The 11,932-nt window shown below is 41.2% G+C and overlaps 1 protein-coding gene across 2 annotated transcripts; it reads left to right on the forward strand.

Annotated features, from left to right (window-relative positions):
- The first annotated feature begins 651 nt into the window (after positions 1-651).
- LOC112079351 (uncharacterized) lies at positions 652-11,575 on the forward strand. Of its 2 annotated transcripts, XM_070442302.1 has the most exons (13): positions 652-790; positions 1,067-1,346; positions 1,833-2,087; positions 2,234-2,370; positions 3,374-3,656; positions 4,444-4,693; positions 4,781-4,870; positions 6,696-6,739; positions 7,097-7,311; positions 7,394-7,633; positions 7,775-7,888; positions 8,780-8,951; positions 10,759-11,575. In XM_070442302.1, the coding sequence occupies exons 2-6, from the start codon at positions 1,076-1,078 to the stop codon at positions 4,470-4,472; spliced, it is 975 nt and encodes a 324-aa protein (XP_070298403.1). In that variant the 5' UTR covers positions 652-790; positions 1,067-1,075; the 3' UTR covers positions 4,473-4,693; positions 4,781-4,870; positions 6,696-6,739; positions 7,097-7,311; positions 7,394-7,633; positions 7,775-7,888; positions 8,780-8,951; positions 10,759-11,575. The 2 variants fall into 2 exon arrangements, with proteins under 2 accessions (XP_070298403.1, XP_070298405.1); XM_070442304.1 differs by lacking the exons at positions 6,696-6,739; positions 7,097-7,311; positions 7,394-7,633; ... (1 more) ...; positions 8,780-8,951; positions 10,759-11,575 and adding an exon at positions 5,126-5,230 and having other exon boundaries at positions 4,781-5,080.
- The last annotated feature ends 357 nt before the right edge of the window (positions 11,576-11,932 follow it).

The following is an 11,932-nucleotide window of genomic DNA, read 5'->3' on the forward strand; positions in this document are numbered from 1 at the left end:
CAGAACAGGTAGTGACCACAGCATGTCGGTGGTGTAGGGGAAACAGAACAGTGTAGTGACCACAGCAATGGGTGGGTGGTGTAGGGAACAGAACAGTGTAGTGACCACAGGCATGTATTGGTGTGTAGGGGAACAGAACAGTGGAGTGACCACAGCATGTGGTGGTGGTGTAGGGGAACAGAACAGTGTAGTTGACCACAGCATAGTGGTGGTGGTGTAGGGAACAGAACAGTGTAGTTGACCACAGCATGTGGTTGTGGTGTAGGGGAACAGAACAGTGTTAGGCACCACAGCATTGTGGTGGTGGTGTAGGAACAGAACAGTGTAGTGACCACAGCAGTGTGGTGTGGTGTAGGGAAACAGAACAGTGTAGTGACCACAGCATGTGGTGGTGGTGTTAGGGAACAGACAGTGTAGTGGACCACAGCATGTGGTTTGTAGGGGACAGAACAGTGTAGTGACCACAGCATGGGTGGTGGTGGGTAGGGGAACAGAACAGTGTAGTGACCAACAGCATGTGGTGGTGTGTAGGGGAACAGAACAGTGTAGTGACCACAGCATGTGGTGTGCTGTAGAGGAACAGAGAGTGGTAGTGGACCACAGCATGTTTGTGGTTGTGTTAGGAACAGAACAGTGTAGTGACCACAGCATGTGGTGGTGGTGTAGGGAACAGAACATTGTGTGACTGTTTCCTGTGTCCAGGTTGACCCGGTCTGGAGAGAAGTGTCGTGATCTGGAGACTGTGATCTCTAGGCTGGAGGGGAACCTGGAGGTSCTGAATGTKGGAAAGGTAAGACTAGTGGCCATGTCTAAAGTCAATGTGAGCAAACCACATACAGTAGATCACAGTATTCTCTGAAGACACTGCAGTGTGTGTGTGTGTGTGTGTGTGTGTTAAAGTTCCTAATGTAATGTATTTCATGATCATATGAGGATGAGATATTGAGAGACCTGTATAAATATTCTAGTACGTCTAAAAATATTAATATATTAATGATCTTTATTTGATATCACTAGTCAGTTTTTATATTCTCGTCCTTACATCATATCATCTTTGTTGTTTTAGAGACCCTCCATGTTGGATGTTCCAGCTCTGCTGCTGACCAGTCTGAAGGAGCTCACTGAAGAACAGCTGAAGACATTTCAGTCTTGCCTGACTAGTGGCCAGCTGTTTGGCTTTCCTCCCATCCCAGAGAGCCACCTGGAGAACTCTGACAGACAGGACACAGTGGATCATATGGTGGAGAGTTACGGCCCTGAGAGAGCTGTGAAGATCACATGGAGGATCCTTAGGAGGATGAAGCTGGATGATCTGGCAGAGAAGTTACAGAGAGATTACAGTGGAGGTAACATAACAAGAATGTACATCAATCTATACATCACCATCACAGTTCAGAGAACTTACAGAGACATCACACTAAAGGTAACATAGCCAGAATGTACATCAATCTATACATCRCCATCWCAGTTCAGTGTAGGTCTAACCAGAAAGAACRTTCAACTGACTTCATAATAACATTCAGCAGGCTCCTCTTTTATAATGTKTATTCATGATGTATCCAGGTGACCCCATTATGATTAAACAACAATCCAACATTCATTACATTCCATACATACARTCACCAATACAGTAGGGAAGATTTCACCAATGTATTAGACTTTCTAATCATGACTGTATATCTCTTCCTGAGCTTCCTAATCTGGAAGATGAACCAGAATGATCTGGCAGAGAAGTTAGAGATCAGAGAAGTAGAATTGTAAACAAGGACCCTAACTGACTCTCTATCCCCCTCCTGTCTTCCCCTCAATTTCCCCTGTTTCTCTCTTTCCAGTTCTACTGCTGACCACTCTGGAGGAGCTCACTGAAGAACAGCTGAAGACATTTCAGTCTTGCCTGACTAGTTGCTGGATGTTAGGCTTTCCTCTCATCCCAGAGAAACAGCTGAAGAACTCTGACAGACAGGAGACAGTGGATCAGATGGTGAAGAGTTACGGCCCTGAGAGAGCTGTGAAGATCACATGGAGGATCCTTAGGAGGATGAAGCTGGATGATCTGGCAGAGCAGTTAGAGAGAGATTACAGTGGAGGTAACATAACAAGAATGTACATCAATCTATACATCACCATCACAGTTCAGAGAAGTTAGAGATCAGAGAAGTAGGATTGTAGACAAGGACCCTAACTGACTCTCTGTCCCCCTCTTATCTTCCCCTCTATTTCCCCACTTTCTCAGGTATTCCCACTGCCCCATACCAGTCCTTTTTCCAACCCAGGCCCTTCTACGGCGCAATACACCCCCTTCTCTCCAGCTCCCCCTCCTTCCTGTTGTCATTATCTTCTGCTGGTAGCTCAGGACACCTCAGTTCACAGGTAAGAGGACGGTTAGAGAATTGTAGGATCACTTCTACCCTCATATGTTAAACACCTGTACTCACTGTCATAGTCAGTTCTACCCTCATATGTTACATCACCTGTACTCACTGTCATAGTCAGTTCTACAGTTCTACCCTCATATTTACATCAACCTGTACTCACTGTCATAGTCAGTTCTACAGTTCTACCCTCATATGTTAAAGCACCTGTACTCACTGTTATAGTCAGTTCTACAGTTCTACCCTCATATGTTACATCACCTGAACTCACTGTCATAGTCAGTTCTACAGTTCTACCCTCATATGTTACATCACCTGTACTCACTGTTATAGTCAGTTCTACCCTCATATGTTAAATCACCTGTACTCACTTTATAGTCAGTTCTACCCTCATATGTTACATCACCTGTACTCACTGTTATAGTCAGTTCTACAGTTCTACCCTCATATGTTACATCACCTGTACTCACTGTTATAGTCAGTTCTACAGTTCTACCCTCATATGTTACATCACCTGTACTCACTGTTATAGTCAGTTCTACAGTTCTACCCTCATATGTTACATCACCTGTACTCACTGTTATAGTCAGTTCTACAGTTCTACCCTCATATGTTACATCACCTGTACTCACTGTTATATCAGTTCTACAGTTCTACCCTCATATGTTACATCACCTGTACTCACTGTTATAGTCAGTTCTACAGTTCTACCCTCATATGTTAAAGCACCTGTACTCACTAATAGTCAGTTCTACAGTTCTACCCTCATATGTTACATCACCTGACTCACTGTTATAGTCAGTTCTACAGTATGAAATGATACAGTAGACACATACAGTCTAGATAATTAATGAATCTCTCATGTACACTGAGTGGTGGGGGTCAGGCTGCAACACAACCAAAAAAGTGCTGAATATATTCCTGTACCACGTTGTGTGTGTGGCTATGTTTTTAAATCAGTATTTCTATTCTCTTCTATCTTATCATCTTTGTTATTTTAGAGACCCTCAATTACATATCCTGTTCCAGCTCTGCTACTGACCAGTCTGGAGGAGCTCACTGAAGAACAGCTGAAGACATTTCAGTCTCACCTGACTAGGGGCCAGCTGCCTGACTGTCCTCCCATCCCAGAGAGACAGCTGGAGAACTCTGACAGACAGGACACAGTGGATCAGATGGTGAAGAGATTCGAACATGAGGGAGCTGTGAGGAACACACTAATGATCCTGAGGTTGATGAATCGAGTAGACCTAGCAGAGAAGTTAGAGAGGGATCACACTAGAGGTAACATAACAACAATGTACATCAATCTATACATCACCATCACAGTTCAGTGTAGGTCTAATCATAAAGAACATTCAACTGACTTCATAATAACATTCAGCAGACCCCTCTTTTATTTATTGATTGTATCCAGGTGATCTCATTGAGATTAAACAGAAAGCAATCATTCATTACATAATAATATATAAAATCAACAGTACAATGGCTAAGTAGACATAGGTAAGATATTACAAGATAAAAACAGATTGCACTGTCTAATCATGTCACGCCTGCTCCCGCTCCCCCTCTCTGGCCCTCAAAGGCACCAGGCTCCCCAGCATTACGCACTCCTGCCACCATCATTACGCACACCTGCCTCCCCCCCATCACGCGCATCAGCGATTATTGGACTCACCTGGACTCAATCACCTGTGCCATTTCCTCCCCTATTCTGTCTGTTCCCAAGATCTGTTCCCCGCTTCAGGAATAATGTTAGTTTTGTCGTTGCATACCGGGTTCTGAGGGTGTCTCTGTCCTGTTTGATGTCTGTTCCTTATAAATGTTCAACTCCCCGTACCTGCTTCTCTTCTCCAGCGTTGGTTCTTACAAATCATGGCTGTACATCTCTTCTTGAGCTGCCTATATCAAACCAATCACAGAAGAGTCCGTTAGTAACAGTAACGTTTGTAGGGGACAAACTTATTGACAGTACATACAATACTGATATGAGAAAAAGAAGCCTGGAGGCGAGGCTAAACAATGCATTAAATATATCTGACATGTAGAACATCTCTCTCTCTCTGTTCAGCTCTGCTGCTGAACTTCTGGAGGAGCTGAACATAAACGAGCTGAAGACATTTCAAAACTACCTGACTAGTGACAAGCTGCTGGGCTTTCCTCCCATCCAAAGAGCCAGCTGAGGAACACTGACAGACAGGTCACAGTGGATCTGATGATGAAGAGTTACGGCCCTGAGAGAGCTGTGAAGATCACACTGAGGATCCTGAGGTGGATGAATGAGCATGATCTCACTGAGAAGTTACAGAGTGATCACACAGGTAAAACAACATGAATCTGTTCTTTAAAAGTTCAATTAGTTGTTTATAGCTACATTGAGTAAGGGCATCTTTCCTTCACACAATGAGAAACCGCCGGCCCTGAGGAAGCTGTGGAGATCCACCGGAGATCCTGAAGAAGATGAACTGGGATGATCTGTCAGAAAGAAAAAGAGAGAGGTGAGGAGGAGAGGGGATGTTTGGGTTCACAACAACAATACCTGCTAAAAGACGTGGAGACAGGCTGACGAACATTGACCAACAGAAAGAGAGTCACCAAATGAAATCCTCTTCTAGTTGGCTTTCATCTAGCAAGGGTTCAATTGGAGTGAGGAACAAGTCAGAGTACTGACAGCTTGCTTAATGTCATGTAGAAGTTAAACATCACGAGTTTATAAGGCTGACCTAATGCCATGCAGAAGTTAAACATCACAGAGTTTATAAGGCTGACCTAATGCCATGGAGTTAAACATCAGAGTTTATAAGGTTTACCTAATGTACATGTAGAAGTTAAACATCACAGAGTTCATAAGGCTGACCTAATGCCATGTAGAGTTAAACATCACAGAGTTTATAAGGCTGACCTAATGCATGTAGAAGTTAAACATCACAGAGTTTATAAGGCTTACCTAATGCCATGTAGAAGTTAAACATCACAGAGTTTATAAGGTTTACCTAATGTCATGTAGAAGTTAAACACACAGAGTTTATAAGGTTTACTAATGCCATGTAGAAGTTAAACCACAGAGTTTATAAGGTTTACCTAATGCCATGTAGAAGTTAAACCACAGAGTTTATAAGGTTTACCTAATGCCATGTAGAAGTTAAACCACAGAGTTTATAAGGTTTACCTAATGCCATGTAGAAGTTAAACATCAGAGTTTATAAGGTTTACCTAATGCCATGTAAGAGTTAAACATCACAGAGTTTATAAGGTTTACCTAATGCCATGGAGAAGTTAAACATCAGAGTTTATAAGGTTTACCTAATGCCATGTAGAAGTTAAACATCACAGAGTTTATAAGGTTTACCTAATGCCATGTAGAAGTTAAACATCACAGAGTTTATAAGGTTTACCTAATGCCATGTAGAAGTTAAACATCAGAGTTTATAAGGTTTACCTAATGCCATGGAGAAGTTAAACATCACAGAGTTTATAAGGCTTACTAATGCCATGTAGAAGTTAAACATCAGAGTTTATAAGGTTTACCTAATGTCATGTAGAAGTTAAACATCAGAGTTTAGAAGGTTTACCTAATGCCATGTAGAAGTTAAACATCAGAGTTTATAAGGTTTACCTAATGCCATGTAGAAGTTAAACATCACAGAGTTTATAAGGTTACCTAATGCCATGTAGAAGTTAAACATCACAGAGTTTATAAGGCTGACCTAATGCCATGTAGAAGTTAAACATACAGAGTTTATAAGGCTGACCTAATGCCATGTAGAAGTTAAAACATCACAGAGTTTATAAGGCTGACCTAATGCCATGGAGAAGTTAAACATCACAGAATGTAGAATAGTGTACTATTATAGTGTACTACTGACCCTCCTCTGGTAAGACCTTCGCTGTAAAGACAGACAGACAGATCGACACCGACCGACCAGTTGAATATTTATCGAATAAGGCCCGAGGGGGTGTGGTATATGGCCAATATACCATGGCTAAGGGCTGATCTTAGACACGATGCAATACGGAGTAAACAGCCCGCATACAGCCCTTAGCCCTGATATATATTGGCCATATACCACAAACACCAGAGGTGCCTTGTTGCTATTATAAACTGGTTACCAATGATAATTAGAACAGTAAAAATAAATGTGTTGTCACACCACGGCTGTCAGCCAATCAGCATTCAGGGCTCAAACCACCCAGTTTATAATAACAGATATTTGTTCAGTGTATATTGTTTTTACATTTTAGTGGTTTCCAGAGAACTATGATCAGGAGGACAATGGAACATACCGGTAACTTGGTCTTCTCTTACTTGTTTTTACATTTTAGTGGTTTCCAGAGAACTATGATCAGGAGGACAATGGAACATACCGGTAACTTGGTCTTCTCTTACTTGTTTTTACATGAATATTTTTCCATTTCTGAAAGGATAATAGATACATTTGAATGTAACTTATTTAACTTTAAGAATTTGAAGTCTTATAGAACAGTTCATGCCATTTGTCATTTTAAAAGAAGAACCCACACACTGCTCTTGCCAGAATCCCGTATTTAAGATCTAATTAAACAACTTACATAAACAACATGATACTGGCAGTGTGCAGGTATTTCTTTAGCTTTTAAGATATCATTGAATTATTCCCACACACCTACAACAAGCAAACTCAGATGTGCGAGTGCTTTTCCTATTTGAAATGCAATTTATGTCATACATTTGTCATACACTACAGGTTCCAGTGCCCCCGTGCAGGTCTGTTCCAGTGCAGTATAACAGGCCTGGTGTTTAGGATGGAGGGAGAGGGAGAGGTGCTCTATAGTACAGTCTCCTGGAACAGGAGGCTTCTAGCCAAGAATGACAAGAGACCTGCAGGACCCCTGTTCAAGTTTACATGCCTTAAGGGGTCTGTCTGTCAACTACACCTCCCACACTGTGAGATCTGCCCTGGTAACTACACAATTTATAAGAAAAGTCAGAGTATCGTTATCTGTCTCTTGTTACTTTCTAATCAACAAGACATTTTCCCCAGGTGGTGGATGTGACTTCCTGTCCGTAGGCCATGTGACTAATGATCATAACATTGAGTTCATCCTCCCCATGAGATAACAGAAACACACGTCATAATAAACATCACTGGATTCTGTGATTATGGCCTCACCAAGGATAAGGATGCTCCCATGTCCCTATCAATGGACTTGTGTTGTTGTTCTTCAAACCATCAAATGACCTATATGTCTTGTTGCTTCCCAAGAACGTTGTGTTGGATGAGGTACACATGCAGGTTATATTAATTTTAATAGTAAACATGTGAACTTTAACATGAATATTTACCAAATGGTAATTCTGCTTGTCTACTGTGATTGATTCCTATTAAGTCACACTTTGCCTCTTAATGAAAAATGTACTTTAGGTGGAAAAGAAGTGGAAGGATCGGGGGCAGTGTTGAATTTAACCTCCTGACTGTGAGCTAACCAAATCAGACCTACAGCCTCTCTGAGATCCAGTACGCCGAATACAGCCCGAGGTAAAACATGTCGGGAACAGAGAGACTGTACTTTTCTATAGGAGGCTGTACTTTTCTTAGGAGCTTACTTTCTATAGGAGGCTGTACTTTTCTATAGGAGGCTGTACTTTTCTATAGGGGGCTGTACTTTTCTATAGGGGGCTGTACTTGTCTATAGGAGGCTGTACTTTTCTATAGGAGGCTGTACTTTTCTATAGGAGGCTGTACTTTTCTATAGGAGGCTGTACTTTTTCTATAGGAGGCTGTACTTTCTATAGGAGGCTGTACTTTTCTATAGGAGGCTGTACTTTTCTATAGGAGGCTGTACTTTTCTATAGGAGCTGTACTTTTCTATAGGAGGCTGTACTTTTCTATAGGAGGCTGTACTTTTCTATAGGAGACTGTAACTTTTCTATAGGAGACTGTACTTTTCTATAGGAGACTGTACTTTTCTATAGGAGGCTGTACTGTCTTGCTTGTAAGGACTGGGGTGTTGCTTTAAAGGGGCAATCTGCTACAATTAAATGAATGATTCAGTATTTAGATTCAAGAAGAATACAATATAAATGGTTGATGTTAGTTCAACTGTCATACCCCATTAGAACCCCAAAAATACACCCTTGTTTTACTCCAATGTTTGTAAACCAAGAGCAATTGTAAGCAAACATTGTATAGCCACAACTATACTTTTGATATCATGGATGGATGGTCAATCCTTACATCCATAGTTCTGTCTATGAATTGAAGAGTGGTTTGAGTTCTCCAGCCCCATCTCTCAGCTTTTTAACAACACATTGGCGTGCGGTGACCGTTTTGCTGTTGTTTGAGCTGCAGATTGCCCCTTTAACTTTAATGTATTTAAAGTCAAATGTAATTCCATAAATAACACTATAATCTCTGTCTTTAACCTAGACATCAAAGTTTGTTAATTTTAAAGAGTATGAAAACTACACCGCAGCATTCGAGTTGAAGCTACAAGCTGAATACATTAACCTGACTGTGATCAAAGCTGGTTTATTGTCCAAACTTCTCARTCTATTTTGGATTAGTAACTGCGTGTGGAAATGCATTGTTGAGTTTCAAGGTAAGTTTACACTACTGTAATGCCACAATTCTACAAAGTTTAGTTCACTGAACCTTTGTAGCAGTGTAATTGAATGTTCACACAGCTAATATTAGGCTGTATGAATCTTATACACAAGGTTTTCTTGAACATTTTAAAACAGCAAAACTCTATGGATTGTATATTAGTTGCATCTTTAAGTTATTGAGTTGCAAGGAGTTCTCATGAATTGTCCTGTAAACTTGAAGGGCTTTATTTTCGGCTCTAAGGAGGCGCTAGTGTCAAACGCACATTAGTTTACAATTTCTTCATGGGAAAAATGGGCGCACTGACATTTAGAGGCGGCAATATTTGAGGTGTGTCCTTTAAAAAGGGAAGTTTTAAGACCGACGGAAAGCAGGTCTTCATGTAACCTGGGTTGATAATAGCAGGGATTTAAAGAGCTGAAGTGCAGCCTATCCAGACACAGTGCCCATGGAAGAGATGTGCATTTTGTGCCAGTGAATCTCATCTTTTAAAACATAAAACACATAAAAAGATTGTTTTCCCCCCATTTTGTTTAATTGTATTAAAAACCAAGCACAGTCTATCCTCCCCTAAATCATGGCAGGTTTGGCACCATCGTGCTTCTTTTCATCCTGGCCATTAGCCCAGTAGCCTTTGAATAAAGGGGTTTTAAATGGTCTACTTCTCTTGTTCGCTATTGATCCCCGTTTTCAAAGAGCGCCCCTCATCCGCTTACCAAAGACACGCTCTTTCAAACTATTAAATCCTCCAATAATGCCAAATCAATAATAGATTTTGGGGGGGAATCTGCCTCGCACATTGGCAACGATACAATTGACAGGAACCTAGTATTTTGTATAGAAGTGTGAATATATGCATAAAGACGTTTAGGCCTACTGTGTACACACAGTGCCATGGATCGAAAGAAGTGATTTATGATGTCATGCTTCTGACCCCATCCTGTTTAGAAATATTGTTGTTCGTCTCAAAAGCAGATTTATTTGTTTTTAATTTAATTAGATTAAAACCCAAACCTATTAGATTCAGTCAATGGGTTTATTGTGAGAACGTACATGTCTCGAATGCAATGCAATTTGATCTGTTAGATGGCTGAAGGATGTTTATAAAACATTACATTACAGCAGTATAACGGTGAGGGGACATTCCCCCTGTCTCTTTATATTGGATCTTTATCCAGCTCCTGTGAAAAGTTGCTATGTAAAACCCTCCATAGTCTAAGTTGTCTGTATTAAACGGCTATGGGGAGCTATTATGGTGCCTGTAACTGTATTTAGACAGCCTATTAAAACAAGCTGTTTGGTTTAGAATTTGATTATAATTATACACTGTCTTTTTAGGCCTTATCAATAGCCTAGTGAATTTAATCTTGCTTATTGACTGTTTGGCATCATCAGACTGCATTTTACAGTAGGCCTAGCCCCTATATCAGTGTTAATGCTATWGCCTATGTTTAATAATGTATTTCCATATTGAGGCAATGCAATGAGAACAATGTTGACTACAAACATGTTCAACATATTTACCAAATATGGGGCAAACTATTTAGCCAGTGAGGGGTCAAACCTCGACACCCCCACAACTTATTTATTCATCAAAACCAAGCTCATTCACGCCATCACAAGCTACTGCGCCCATAATTCCGGTTCTGAAAATTGCACAAATATTTCTGACACACCCCGAACATATAAGGATACACAGGCAGCACTAAGAGTGTTTGGTTTGTTAAAATAGAGACCTGGGTGTTATACTTACTTATTAATCAATTGGTTTATTACTGAATAATTGTTTTTTGTACGCACAGATGTAAGACTGTTTTCTACAGCCACACCACAAGGTGGCGCCAAAAGTAACTGTCTAGAAACAAGAAGATGTGTTTCTTTGCTGAACACTCTGGAAAAGCTGGACCAAAGCGACCTGAAGACATTTCAGTTTCACCTGACTCATGATGTGGATGACCCCATCTCAAGGAGCCAGCTGGAGGATGCTGACAGGCTGGTCACAGTGGATAGGATGGTACAGAGCTACTGTGATGAGGGAGCTGTGAAGATCACACTGGAGGTCCTGAGGAAGATGGACCAGAACAAGCTGGCTGATGAGTTAGAGAATAACTAGACAAGTGAATGTCTGAATGTGCAGCCTCAACACAACGTGACGAGTGATTAATGTATTATTAGAAGGGGAGAGGAAGGGAGTAACACTTAACTTCGGTGTCGTGTGCCAAAGGGTGCAAACAGTATCTGGGATAGCAGGCAGGGATTGAGGGATACGGGAGAAGAGGGTGTAAGAATATTCAAAGATAAATACACAGCTAGAGGTCTAGAGGAAAATAACGATCAATAAAAATAGTTGTTTTTCTGTTACAGGGAATTAATGATCAAGGGGTCAGAGACACAGGAATTTCAGTCCGGGACTCATAGCTACATGTGGCAAGTTCTCATTGATCCCAATTGTCTATTCATTGAGCCTGAAACGGGATACTTGCTATTTGGCCATTGACCCAATTTTACTGCAAGGAATTCTAATTGGTCAACCACTGGCTAGAGTACATCTGCCATCTGCTGTTCAGCATGACAACTATGACTTGTTCTCTTTGAATAAATATATTTTTCTACCCCTGATTTGCTTTGGGGTTTTGTGTTATTGAAGAATACCATCTACTGCTAACACATTTGACCTCTCAGACATGACCACTAGTGTTACCTTCATTACCTTCAACCTCAGATAATTATTCAGCCTAGAGATCTCAGTCTACAGACTACGACACTTCTCTCCAGACGGGGTCAACCTGGACACAGGAAACAGTCACACACTGTTCTGTTCCCCTACACCACCACCACATGCTGTGGTCACTACACTGTTCTGTTCCCTACACCAACACCACATGCTGTGGTCACTACACTGTTCTGTTCCCCTACACCACCACCACATGCTGTGGTCACTACACTGTTCTGTTCCCCTACACCACCACCACATGC

Source organism: Salvelinus sp. IW2-2015, unplaced genomic scaffold (assembly GCF_002910315.2).
Source record: "Salvelinus sp. IW2-2015 unplaced genomic scaffold, ASM291031v2 Un_scaffold7683, whole genome shotgun sequence".
NCBI lineage: Eukaryota > Metazoa > Chordata > Actinopteri > Salmoniformes > Salmonidae > Salvelinus > Salvelinus sp. IW2-2015.